Genomic DNA, 13,214 nt, shown 5'->3' with positions numbered 1-13,214 from the left:
CAGCATCAATTCTAGTCGACTTCCGCAATATATGGTAGTCTGACACTTGAAGGTTTCCTACAGGGGATTATTGAGAAGCCGGTTTCGGGATGGTTGGGATCTTAGAGATGGTTCCTGATGTTGGTCCTTTTTCCATATTTCTCCCTTCTCCATCAGTCAAAAAGGACATTGCAGAAGACAGTAAGTTCGGGAGTCGGAAACGTCTGGAGACAGCGACCGGTACACTTGTCCTCACTAGGCCTTTCTCCCCATAAGGTTAATGAACGAGAAAATCCAGCCATAATGAATTCGAAAGCCATCTTTGGGGAATGTGTGATGACCGGGGGCAGATAGATAGGTGAGCCTACCCAGGAACAGGAGACCGAGCATCTGGAAGTACCGCGGTCCATGAGGAACCATGCTGGATGTATTCAGTGTCAATACAACAAGGAGTCGCAGCTGAATTACATACCTACAGTGAAGTTGTAAGACAGTCATCATACTATTACTATACGATATGGAGCACATGTGGCTCAACTGCGTGTACATGCTGCATTTCGACGTATGTATATGATAATTTCGAAAAGTTAAGAGGTCGGAGGACGGTCGGAGGTAGCATCTTCAAGTCTGAGCCGACCTGGAGCCGATTAACTAGCCGGCGGTTCAAGTTGAGTCGGGAAAATCTCGACACATTTTTCCCACGTTTTTATCCCTTGTCATTCACATTCACGGAACACAAGATTGTCGATATATTCCTTCGTCATTGCACTCAAAGGTCAGCGAGGTAGTATCTGGTAGTATAAGCATAAGCTCATCAAATACTTGTCATTGACCGCGACATGGTCGACCTTCAACATGTAGTTGCTGAGATACAAGCAAATATGTCTCCCAAAAAATCTGGTATCTGGTAACACGCACCCTCGGATTCTCAAGGTGAAAGGATTGACAATCTTTCTCAACTCAAACAAAGCGGGCTGTTTAATGCCGACGCAATTGGAGGACTGCACATTGCCCTGTGACCGGATGTTAGTCGCAACCTGTTGCAACCCCGAGCCCAATTTGAGCATTATTATGGCCTTGTGGAGCTGACATCGAGCCTTCAAGCTTCAAGGGTCAAACTTTCCCCCGTCATTGAGAAACCCACTGATAACTCTTCTGTACACGATCATCGAGGCTGTTGCAATTGACGCTTTGCGTCAGATTGTAATCCTGATGGATCGAGGCACGCATTCATAAAATGACCTCGGTGAGGCTACATTCTCAAGAACCCTGTAGATTTCGACTCCATATCTCACGATGATGTACTATACTCTTTCTGTAACCATCATCATCCTTTGATTCTCTCACGGTAGAACATCTACTGGTGCACAGAGATATCGGGTTTCGATACTGGTGTTAGAGTAAAACCATCCTTGTCAATAACAACAACAACCGGCAAAATAGTATGCTTCGACAACGAGTGATTATCGATCACCCCCGGATTTGGTGGATTCTGCGCCTCATAGCCTGGACTTGAATAGTAGGACTCGACTTGCGTGACTGAGTGCTTGGAGAGCTTGGTGACTGGACATACAGGAAGGGATCATAGTGCTCACAAAGAGCTTGGACTGTGTGCTCAGGAAGAGCTTGGACTTTTGTGCTCATAAGAGCTTGGTTACTCGCGAAGAATCATCTGGGTGCCCGGGAGGGCTTGGATTCTTGCCCCCTCAACGGTGTTCTCGAAGGACTTGGATCTGGATTTTTAACAAAACAAAGTAGTGCTCAAGAAACTGTACACGGAGTGTACGTGCTGGAGCTCGAACGTAAAACTGCGAGGCAATTCGGGTGCCAGACTGAATCTTGTTACGGCGTGGGATTCGAAACCAAAACAAACTCTGCTTGCTACCGAACTATGTGCTCGCTTTTGCAAACGCGTCCTTGAAACTTAACACCCCATTTATAATCCGAACTCTCTCTTGATTTTGTTAATATGTCTGCATCCACGGGCAAAGCCGAGCTCAGGCAAAACAGTCACTCTGAAAACTCTGCAACCTCACCAGAACGCCAATCATCCCCAAACTCTTGGACGTTGGGAGATCGTACATCGAATGACCATTCGCGGGCAAAATCTCCTCACCAAACCGCATCGGAGGAGCCCGAGGGACATGACAGAAGCGATAAGGACAGTCTACAGGGTAGCACCGAGAAAAGTAAACCAAAAGACAAGGTTAAAGCAAATGCGACGGCCGAGAAGTTCAAAGGGAAAGAGAAGGCAATCGAAAAGGAGAAAGTGACCTCTCCTCAGAAGAAGCCTATGCCAAACTGCCGATCCTCCACTCGCTTGCAGACCAACGACAACTCATCCTTGTCCATCCTTTCCGACGACGACGACCCCTCACCACCCTCGTCAGAATGTTTTCCGGATGATCAGGCTGCCATTGCTGACGCATTGAAGGTTCAAATACTGGGGAAGAAGAGGTCGACGGCTGTCGTGGCGTCTGCTCTGAACTGCAACACGCTTGCTCTGGGAGGTCATCAATTAGAGCTGGTAGAAATACAACGCAAGAACGAAGAAAGGGTTCGGGGTGAAATTGGGGAGCTGAGAGTGCGTGTAGATGCACTGGAAGTGTCTGGACTGGGTGCCCACGTAGACGAATCTGTCATCTCTGACGGATCAGGTTCCCCGAAAGTGCCTGCAGCGTCTCCTTACGTGATATTAGGACGCGTATCAAGGCACTTGAAGGCAACAACCATTTGCTAAAGGACGGTGTAGATTGGAAGCGGACCTTGGACAAGGAATTTCGTACGCTTAAGGACAAAGTAGAGATTTATGAAGGTTTTCCAAAACTCTCCCCCAGCCAAAGGATGTCATGGAGGTACGCACATATGCCACAAAGGAGTTTACGAGAATAGGATCTCTCATATCCAAAGGGCTTTCGGATCTACGCGAAGAGGTGAGGGTGGACCGAAAAACCTCGATAGCTGACGCCTTCAAAAAGGTCACCACCACCATCAACTCACCCAACGACACTCTTCGGGAGGAGAATAGGAAGCTGTGGGCCAAGCTCGATGACGTCTCCACCAAGCTTGAAGTAGCTTTGGCGGATAATGATGGTCTACGTGCTCGACTGCAAGGTATTGGAAATATTTTATGCCACAGAAATTGTCTATTCAACATAATTCAGTATGCACTACTGAATTGGGAAAGGGTGTATCGTCAATGCCAAGGGAGGGCAGGATGACTTCAAGCATACATTACGACCCCCATAATAAGAGTGTGTGTTCCATAGCTGTACAGGAGACATAGACGCATATGTAAATGTACAGTAGTATGGTAAACTGGTTGTTCGAGCAACGGACCTCGCCAGTATAATTTATATCCTATCCTATCCTATCCTATAGTGTATAATCTGGTGATTTCGACATTCTCGATGCCCAACGTATATAGCAGAAATGGTGGTCAATTGTTCTAGTCGCAAGTGCGGCGCCACCACTGCGCGCCCCTGGGGTTGAGTTCGATCGAATAGTCAGCACATGTACAATAGCTTTGGGGTCGTAGGAGAACGTTTAATATGGAAGTCAGAACACACTAATTTCAATCCCACGACTGTACATACTCACGATGAGTCACTAAGAATCGTTCGTGCACATGTGACTCGAATCACACCTTTTAAAAATCTTTCGTTTCCAAACGTCAACGTTCAACTTCAAATCTCGACTGCCACCCACCATGGGACAGTACTGGACATTGATCAACATCGACAACAGAGAATCTTCCGGACATCTGGGAAAGCTCGGAGAATTTTTCTGGGGTTTCAACAAAATCATTACCTATCTACTGGCCCCTAACATTCCTACATCTTACAAGTTGAGGACACCTATGGAGAAATTTCAGACAAACAGGTGAGTCAAACATATCAAGTTACCGAAGCTTGTTGTGCTCATAACACACACACTAAGTAGTGGGGCGACCCTGCTAACCCTTCCCGATGAGTTGTTACTTATTATTGCGGAGGAACTTGTGGAGGATTACCTGGAACTCATGTGTTTTTCTTTGACATGTGTGGCCATGTGGGAGGTCACCGAACAAGTTCGATACCGCTCTCTCTACGCCAAGCTGAAGACGTTCAGCTGGGCTGGTGGTCGCATTATCTTGTTAGGAGATTATGGCAGCGCCTTACCCCACGGAGTCCTCACTGCTGAGGATATCAAACAGCTTAAGCTGACAAAATACCGCAAAAAGAATCTCGGGACAGGACTCTATGACCAGCGGTTCCAGGAACCGAATTCGGACATTTCCCTTCTCAAGGACGAGAGAGTCCAATCTAACGCTACTCTTGGCAGAGAACTGGGGGAATTCTCTCGTAACAAGCCATTTTCCGATTGGATTTGTCTGAAGTGGAAGGACTTCATGCTCGTGAGAACGGAGGGCGACTACTGGATGATTCGGAACTTCACCAAACGGGAGTTCACCAAGTCCAATAGGCGCAACCTCACACAGGCCCTCTACTGTCTCATCGGTTGTTCCCAAGACCCTTCAGTTTCCATGCCCGGAGGCGAGGACCTCATTAACGGTAAATGGGCTGGACATAGGATTGATATCACACTCGCCTCGGTTCATAAGCAAGAATATGAAGATTATTCAAATTGGAAGGATATCACCCCACACATTAAGGAGTTTTTAGAGTGGTTGGCGAAAGCTGGGGGAGATAGGAAATTCAAATTTCTTTGAGAAGCCAAACCATTTAATATTTACCACCCATGTATATGGCTTTCTTATGAGCTGCTCAGGAATGATGTTATGTCTTCTATCGAATGTCTGCCTTACAATAACAGTCTACGATATTCAAAGCACCGCTCCCTGTATAGTCCCCCCCCAGTAATGAAGCTACACCTTTGATGCGCGCCGACACAATCAGTGAAGCTGGCGTAACCTCCGGTATATCCGGTGGCATCCAGCGTTGAGCTTTACAACGAAGGAGAGTCTGCGCATATGCCTGTCACTCAAGGGCCGATGTAACTTAACGCGTTTGCGCTGACGTAATTACTTATCTTTCATTTGTACTACCTCACCATGTACAACAGCCGCAACTCTTCCAGGACATCCTCAAAAATACGCATTGGAGACACTGAAGCCTTTGTTTTGAGCAGCGACGATTCTGAGGTGGAAAATTTCGAAACCAAATATATCTCGAACTATCTCAACACGAACGACAAAGGACCAAGCTCAGGAAATGTCGCCCATCCGCAAAGCAGCTCCAGAATCGTCAAACGAGGCAATAGAGGGAAGCTGGAAGGTATGCTCAAACTTCCCTTGGATCTGGAATTGGAGGTATGTCTCTTCATAATTGATCCCGTCGTCTGTGCTAAAGAACGAGTCTGCAATTATAGATATACAGCTATCTTGAACCACTTGACCTTCTTCGACTTTCTCGAACATCTAAAGACTTGCGTGTCTTTCTTATGTCCCGAAGTAATGCCATTGTCTGGCGTGCAGCACGCTCGAACGTTCCTGACCTCCCTCCTCTTCCGTCTGATCTTTCGGAACCTGAGTATGCGAATTTGGTTTTTGCTTCCTATTGCCACGTATGACCTTCACCATTCTTATTATTAGAGTATATTTTTTTGAATATGACAATTTGAATATAGATGTGCATGCGTAGACCTTGCGAAACCGTCATTTGGCAATGCCGCGTTCGTTGCTGCAATAGATGTTTTGATTCTACGTAGGTGTCCCTCTGTATAATCAGCCGCTATCGATTGAGGCTCAACAGATTCTATTCCCGCTCGAATTTGCACTCTGTCTGGAAAAGAAGCTACGCATCAACGTTCATCGTCTTCAAAGCAGCTGCGGAGTACATCCCTTGTGTGAAGGTTGCTCCCTGGAAAGGTCCTTGTGAGTGTGACTTCGTTTCAAGTGGAATCTCGTTGACCAAAAGTTTGGTTGTCACAGGGAACGGAGAAGACAAGGTATTTTTCCCTCCGAACGTCCGAACCTTGAGGCACAAATATCGGCTGGTTAGGAAAGGCGAGATGGGTCAGGAGGAATGGGTGGCACAGCAAAAGCAATTGTACGAAGAGATAATGGAGGTGTGTTTCAAGTCCGCCTAACTCATTAGAGCACTGGTTCTTATAACACTCTTTCAGCACACCGCTGCGTGCTCTGATTGGCAAAAGGCTAACAACGATAAACGTGCAGAAGAGCTTCAGATTACTCGATCCAAACGAAAATCTCTGTTAGTGAAGTAAATTCACTCACGTACGAATCTTTTCATTGATCTCTTTCTGTTTTGCAAAGCATCTACAATAAACTCCAGGCTCTCGGCTGGGGTGATGAAATCGATAGATTGGATGCGGAAGGGAGCACACTGCTTTCAACACACAAATTTGTCCGTCAAGCAAAGGATCTCACAGATAAAGGTGTGTTGTCAATCATTTCATCGAATTCTGTGATACAAATTGCTCACGATTGGTTGATCAAGCGTGGACTGGAATACAACCGCAGCTGGTGAAGCTACTAGAAGAGAGTCAACAAAGACGTCTGTGAATAGAGATCTCGATCACCTTCACATCTTGCGACAAAGTATCTCGGTTGTTATTTTTTTCAGACATCAGATTCGATTTGCTGTCGGAGTAGTGTAGAAGATTTTTTTTGTTGCCTGCCTTTTCGATGTTCAGTCCTCCCACCAGTATGGTTCTTGGATGTTCCGTGAGTTTTTTCTTTTTCCTATCATTATATATCTGACTTCTACGGCATTCAGTAATAGATTATTTATGCATCACAATTCCCTCGATCCGTTACAAAGATAGTATTCATAGTATCATCGTCTGCATGGCCTAGTGAGTGATACTTATTCTTGTTCAAGGAAGTCGCTGAACCCAGTCTATGATAAGGTGTAAGCCTGGATTAGATTGGATTACCGCTCCATATGAATCACATATCTTTTCTTGGACACGCAACACTTCGTACCACAGGCACACCGTATGCACAAGAAGACGTTATCAATCCTCGGGGCGACTCATGACCACTGCACCCGATGTGAATACTAGGCGTAGAATTTAAGGGAAGTTCAGGAGCATGGTATAAGCAGAGTATTTTGCGATATGTTTCCTGGCCGATTTTTCACTTCTTTGTGCGTTTTGCTCCATGTCTCTATCGGTGAGTGAAGCATAGATATCTAAGACCCTCACTCATACCACCTTCGCAGCACTCAGCCAACTTCCTGGGGCCCAGGACCCTTTAACTCCCGACACCTGGCCTCCGGGTCCAGGTCAACTCCTTGTTCCCCAGCAGCCCAATCCCGAACTCACATCTATACTGAATCAAATTGACCCAGCTCGCATCGAGGCTATCATCACGAAACTTGTTTCTTTCGGCACCCGAAGTACCCTCTCCAACCAAACGGATCCTGTTCGCGGGATTGGCGCCGCCCGTGACTGGATCGCTTCCCAGATGCAAGAATTCGCATCAGCTAGTAACGGACGAATGACCGTCGATGTCCCCAATTACCTACAGACCGCTACAGGGTCACTTACAAGCGATACGATTATCAGTAACGTCGTGGCGACACTCAAGGGCAGCCAAGAGCCGAATCGTATTTATGTGGTTTCGGGTCATTATGATTCGAGGAATACCAACAATTCGGATGGAATAAACGACGCTCCTGGAGCGGATGACGACGGAAGTGGGACTGCTATTTCAATGGAACTAGCAAGGATTATGGCTACGCATGATTCGAAGACGACGATCATGTTCGCTTGCGTTGCGGGAGAGGAGCAAGGGCTTTTTGGGTCAAATTTCATGGCAGAGCAGTTGAAGGCTGCAGGGGCTGACGTCCAAGGGATGTTAGACAACGATATCGTGGGTGCCTCTAAGGGATCCACAGGTCCTGCGGGGGACACGAACTCGATTGTGGATCCGTTCAGTATCAGAATGTTTGTTCAGGGCGTCCCGACAGATGTGGAGACCTTGACGCAGATACAGAGTAGGGTGAGCATTGGAGCGGAGAATGATAGCCCTGCAAGGCAGTTGGGGAGGTTCGCGGCGGAGGTGGGGACGAACTCGGTTACGAATATGACTGGTCATTCACATTTTTTCACTCGTTAGCGTGCTCCTATTGACCAATCAATTGCAGTTCAAACGGTGTGGCGTCCAGATAGATTTTTGCGAGGAGGGGATCACGAATCGTTCCTTAAGCAAGGCTTCCCTGCGGTTCGATTTACTGAGCCAAACGAGGACTTTGCTCACCAGCATCAGGATGTCCGGGTCGTAGATGGTGTGCAATTTGGTGATCTAGTCGAGTTTTGTGATTTTGAGTTCAACGCGCGGTAAGAGTTTCCCACATTTTCATTAATCCTCAGGCCTCATGACCTAACGAATTTTGTGGCCCAGTGTTGGTAAAGTGAACGGGGCGGTTTTATGGTCACTCGCTCAAGCTCCTGGCACGCCCCAAAACGTAGCAATGGATACATCTGTGCTTACGAACAACTCTACACTCACCTGGGATGCAGTTCTAAATGCTGCCTCGTACGAAATCGTCTGGCGAGCGTCAGATGTTGCGCAGTGGACCCATGTCATTCCGGTCGGGAACGTGACGAAGACGACGGTTTTGCTATCCAAGGATAATGCGCAGTTTGGCGGTAGGTGTTATTAGGTGTTATTTTTCACCTGATTACTGATAACGGATAAACATCTGATTCTCGTAGTTCGAGCAGTGGGGTCAGATGGATTCAAGAGCCCCGCAGGGTTCCCTTTTGCGGGATGAATTACGCAAATGATGGTGGGGTCGATGGTCGATGGGAAACATTTGAGAGGGATTGTACAAACTGAGTTCTGCTTACTAGTCGACATGTTCAATTCATTTTGTATGGGACCTGAACATTGAACAACCCTGAACGACGCTATCCTACTTATATCCATCGTCAGCGAATCAACATGTGTGCAAGAGCTGTTAATTCCCCTTCTTTGCTTTTCCCCAGTCATCATGGCTACAGCTTTGGGGGTGGCATCCGCCATCTACAGTCTCGCTGATCTGACCTATAAATCTATTTGCTATATCCGGTCTGTCAAAAACGCACCAAAGGAAGCGCAGGACGTTGCGAGAGAATTGCAGGCGATGAACGTTTATCTTAGCGATCTCAAGGATCTCCTGAAATCAGGCGGCGAGAACAAACCATGGGCAGAGTCTCTATGTCGACTCGATACAGATGGGGGATCTTTCACCCGAATGATTGTTCTTTTGACGACGCTCTCTCAGAAGATCAAAAAACCCAAGTCAAGATGGCTGAAGCTCAAGAATCGAACCATGTGGCCTATCATTGGGAAGGAAGAAGTCGAAAACTTGATTCAGTCCATAAGACGAGTTATTGCTCTGTTAATGGCAGCGGTTCAATTAGATGGGATGTGAGTGTCTTCATGTTATGGTCCTCCTGCATACGGCTAACGTAGACAATGAAGAAAGCTCGACATTGCTATCAAGGAAGACTTGGAGGCAGTTCGTGCGGATGTCAGAGTGGTTCGGGACCATACAGGTGAGCCCAACATTCATCTTTGCTCATACGAATCCTTGAACGTATATACTGCTTAGCTTTCCTGACAACTTTCATGCTGAAAATGGTCCACCCGGGTGGAGAGTTTGACATGATCAGTAGAGCGCCTCGAGATAGAAGCAAGTCCTTATCGTCTTTGCGATATACGCTTCAGGTGTATTGACCGGTTAATCCAGACTACGACCATTTCGTGGATATCAGCAGATGGCTTCTTCGTATCTTAGACCCCGACTTATGTCATTCTTTTTCCAACAATGTGTCAAAGCTTGTCTTCTCAGAAAAGTTGCATAATAGTTTAGTGGAGTACTCTAGCTTTGTTATTCCGAAATGCCAAAGACTTTGGGTCCAACAGCTTCCGGTATCTGATCCTAAACAGATGGACATAGTCAGGTATACTTCGAAAGGTAAGTAGCCACAATTTGCTGCACTTCCCTGTTCATTTTCATGACGATGTTATTCAAGGTAACGACAATGAGTAAGCATTCCGAGTTGGCATACCACCTTCTGAGCTTCATGGCTCTGTTTCTAGCTCACTCATATTGCGCATTCTACCCATCTATGCCGTTGATATTCTACTAGACGAGGGTATATCCATCGCTTGGAAAGCTCTTTATGAGACCGCCACTCGTTCTGGAACACAACCAGATATCCTTGCAATTCTCCTCGCTGATGAACTAGATAAGGTGCAATCCTTTCAGAGGCCGACCGAGGTAGATTTTCTTGTTCGGGCGAAGCGAGATTCAGTTCCAATTCCAGGCTGGACATATTTTGGTTTCGTTACAGGTCAAGTCATGCACGTATCTTTGTTATTTGCGGATGGCACCTGCTGGGCAGAGAGCGGAGACTCTGCGGGTCATATTTTGACGTCCCTGGTCGATATAATCGACCCAAACAACGTCGATTCGTCTATTTGTGCCCAATTTGGTTCAGATTTCTATGCTCGTATTCGTACGATACCCACTGCTTCAACACCTCATGGGTGTCCAGGAAATCTTGTTCATCTGTTTCTTGAGGAAACCGATGGGTACTGGTGGGGAGAACGGAACGGAGTATGGGAATGGATATCCCAAACAGATGTTCAGCAACTCGAAAGTGTCTTTGATGTTTGCTACGTTGTTCTGGCCCAATGCGATTTCCCATCCCAATGTGATTTCTTGACTCGATGTCATTGTTTGGCATACAATAAAGGAGAACTCATACGGATCACAAAGGAATGCAGTGACGGGTGGTGGTGGGGTGAAATGGGCGATAACTCTGGATGGGTTTGGTGGATGAATGTGAAGGGAGAGGAGAATATATCATGGGATATTATAGATGCAGATGGCCAAAGCTCAGATGATGAGGGATATGAGACGCCTGAAGAAGGTGCTTGAGAATGAAGATTTATGATGGAGGTAGCAAGAGGCAATTGCTATGTAGGGTGCGTTGCCGTTGGTTGAACATGCTTCCTTTTTTCACGGACACCGTAGACATACTCGGTGGGACCTTTTCTGATTAGGATATACTTGTCTTCTGTAACTAATGCTAGACCCAATCATATATAGGATTGCAAGACATCGTCCAGCTTTGCTTTCGCATGTCGTTCTAAAGATACCGTATAAGGTTCTGGAAGCCATTCCGGACATTCACATCTCCCTAGAATCATGTGGGCCAGAGCAGCTCCACACTTCCAGGCATTTACCATGCCCTCTCCGCTGTAGCCTCCGCACACCCATTCTCCCGCATCAGCTAAACCTGCTTGGGATTTGTCTACCTCTAATTTCCTTCCTTCAGCGAGACTAGCGGGTACCCGACCCACCCAAGGATTAGAATCAGCAGATAGTCCAATGAGCCCACTCCAAGAAGCCTTGGTACGACCCTTTCCCCAGTTCAGTCTGTCATCTTCTTCAGAAGACTCAGCATCATCCCCCCAGTTTTCGCCAAAGTAACAAGGAAGGACACTAGATAGATATGTGCTTAGCTCAGGGATACTTTGTGTATCATCGGTGTTCCCGAGTTGAGCGCAGAAAAGTTCGGGATTGAAAGCAAGGCCTCCTCCAAACATGAGTTCAGTTCGAGGAAGAGGATATTTTGATGCCGACGACACTTTGCATGGTTGCATTTGTTGTGTCAGGTAATCAAAAATACCGTCTTTGCCACCTGTGTAAAAGATGAACGTCCGCGAGCCTTGCCAGTTCGAACTAGATGATGGTGTAGTCGACAAAGACGGGGGGATTTGGCCGAATCCTAGACCAGTCCCAGGACGTTGCGATGTCATTTCTCCGCGAAGAGGAACAATTTTTCGACGGAAGCCAGGGAGAAGATGGGACGTCCACGCGTTTGTAGCATGTACAATGTGAGCAGATCTGATGGTACCCTTTGGTGTTTCTATAACGTAGGTTGAGGACGCTGCGGTGATTGATATACAGGGAGTTTTTGCGAGTATTTGAAAACTACACAGAGAAGTGAATTATGAAATTAGACTTTTTTTCGAAGCTTGTTTGAATGGGATTGAATCGAACTTTGCAGTATGGGATTTAAGAAGACGCGAGAGGATGCCTGTTACGAAGCGGTAGGCATGCATGGTACCAAATACTGTCCCAATAACTCCACTGAATGAGGAGCTTAGTTGAAGAGCCTGATTGGATCCGAGATCAGACTGAGTCTTGACTCGCGTTTCAATAGGGTGCTCACTTGCAGTTGTTCCTTGTCTTCGTAAAGCCGGGTGACTTGATGGAGAGAGGAAAGTTCTTCTTCCTTCCTATATTCTGTATAGTTTTCACGAGCGATTTCGAATCTAGTACGATCTACGTAAGCGTCAAATGAGTCTGTGAGCCGACATTGGCTGTCCTCAAGGAGACCATCCTCTTCCGCAATTGATAGTAGTTTATGAACATGCGAGACTTGGAATTTTATTATCTCATGTGCAGTTTCTTTGCCATAAGTCTTGACCAGTTCGGGGTACTGGTGATACCTGTTCTCAACCCTGTCTGAAACTTTTTTCAATAGATTTGTGGCAGAAAGCAGTCGTACCATGCTGGAGTTATATGGCCACCATTACTGTAGAGCCATGGTGATAAATAATATTAACACCGTCATTGAACAAAAAGGAGGCCAAGGGACTTTTACCGAGCCGTAGCCCCAGAACAGACTTCTCGAGCCTCAAGCATAACAATTCGAACATCAGAAGAGTTCTCTCCGAGCTCTCGAAGCAAGGTGCGAGCAATGCTCGCTCCAGTGATCCCACTCCCGATAATCACAATGTCTGCTTTCTCAGGGAGTACATCTTGAGCACCCCATTGAGAGATATTCGAAGGTGGAACTGGCCAGTAAGAGCGGGTAGGACTGGGGCGAGGAATTCCGGGGGATTGCGAGATGCGATGTTGAGTGACTGGATCCATACGCGAAAGAGTTCTGCGGCTAAATTATTCGTGATGGAAGAACGATAACGAAGTGGCGCAAAGACACGTGGCAAATTCAAACATGTGCTACTACTTACTATTCAACGCTACTCAAGCGCTCTGTACCAGATGCGATACATAGGTCGGGAAATTGAGGAGGTAATCCAGTTTTGAGCTTATGAATATACATGTTTTGCTGATTAGTAGAGTGCGTATAATTTGTTTTTGATATTTTCCTTTTCAGTCTGAAGCACTGGCATAGTCTTTATAAAAATTCATACCTTGATTTTCAGATACCAGCAGTCCTGGAACATTCAAATTAGTATG

The 13,214-nt window shown here is 46.5% G+C and overlaps 6 protein-coding genes across 6 annotated transcripts; 5 read left to right on the top strand and 1 right to left on the bottom strand.

Moving 5' to 3' along the window:
- The first annotated feature begins 1,786 nt into the window (after window positions 1-1,786).
- Window positions 1,787-2,782, top strand: C8R40DRAFT_586702 (uncharacterized protein). The gene has a single exon (XM_046235541.1). It carries the CDS (start codon window positions 1,949-1,951, stop codon window positions 2,717-2,719), a length of 771 nt encoding a protein of 256 aa, XP_046090350.1. The 5' UTR covers window positions 1,787-1,948; the 3' UTR covers window positions 2,720-2,782.
- Window positions 2,783-3,632: 850 nt separating this feature from the next.
- Window positions 3,633-4,989, top strand: C8R40DRAFT_586562 (uncharacterized protein). Its single transcript, XM_046235538.1, has 2 exons — window positions 3,633-3,861; window positions 3,919-4,989. The coding sequence occupies exons 1-2, from the start codon at window positions 3,689-3,691 to the stop codon at window positions 4,688-4,690; spliced, it is 945 nt and encodes a 314-aa protein (XP_046090349.1). The 5' UTR covers window positions 3,633-3,688; the 3' UTR covers window positions 4,691-4,989.
- Window position 4,990: 1 nt separating this feature from the next.
- Window positions 4,991-6,783, top strand: C8R40DRAFT_586496 (uncharacterized protein). Its single transcript, XM_046235536.1, has 9 exons — window positions 4,991-5,290; window positions 5,350-5,544; window positions 5,608-5,684; window positions 5,733-5,854; window positions 5,912-6,048; window positions 6,106-6,194; window positions 6,257-6,378; window positions 6,441-6,667; window positions 6,720-6,783. The coding sequence occupies exons 1-8, from the start codon at window positions 5,033-5,035 to the stop codon at window positions 6,503-6,505; spliced, it is 1,065 nt and encodes a 354-aa protein (XP_046090348.1). The 5' UTR covers window positions 4,991-5,032; the 3' UTR covers window positions 6,506-6,667; window positions 6,720-6,783.
- C8R40DRAFT_586585 (aminopeptidase) lies at window positions 6,784-9,161 on the top strand. Its single transcript, XM_046235539.1, has 6 exons — window positions 6,784-6,798; window positions 6,853-7,117; window positions 7,167-8,039; window positions 8,094-8,286; window positions 8,351-8,598; window positions 8,665-9,161. Exons 2-6 carry the CDS (start codon window positions 7,063-7,065, stop codon window positions 8,721-8,723), a joined length of 1,428 nt encoding a protein of 475 aa, XP_046090347.1. The 5' UTR covers window positions 6,784-6,798; window positions 6,853-7,062; the 3' UTR covers window positions 8,724-9,161.
- On the top strand, window positions 8,834-9,984 carry C8R40DRAFT_586558 (uncharacterized protein). Its single transcript, XM_046235537.1, has 3 exons — window positions 8,834-9,361; window positions 9,416-9,489; window positions 9,546-9,984. Exons 1-3 carry the CDS (start codon window positions 8,943-8,945, stop codon window positions 9,668-9,670), a joined length of 618 nt encoding a protein of 205 aa, XP_046090346.1. The 5' UTR covers window positions 8,834-8,942; the 3' UTR covers window positions 9,671-9,984.
- A 1,057-nt stretch (window positions 9,985-11,041) lies between these two features.
- Window positions 11,042-12,887, bottom strand: C8R40DRAFT_1036597 (FAD dependent oxidoreductase; the record flags this gene model as incomplete). Its single annotated transcript, XM_046223591.1, has 5 exons — window positions 11,042-11,939; window positions 12,009-12,124; window positions 12,181-12,460; window positions 12,520-12,546; window positions 12,616-12,887. 5 exons carry the CDS (start codon window positions 12,885-12,887, stop codon window positions 11,042-11,044), a joined length of 1,593 nt encoding a protein of 530 aa, XP_046090345.1.
- Window positions 12,888-13,214: the final 327 nt, after the last annotated feature.

This window comes from Lentinula edodes (genome assembly GCF_021015755.1).
Source record: "Lentinula edodes strain Le(Bin) 0899 ss11 chromosome Unknown C8R40scaffold_4, whole genome shotgun sequence".
NCBI lineage: Eukaryota > Fungi > Basidiomycota > Agaricomycetes > Agaricales > Omphalotaceae > Lentinula > Lentinula edodes.
This window is presented reverse-complemented; position numbering and strand designations above follow the sequence as displayed.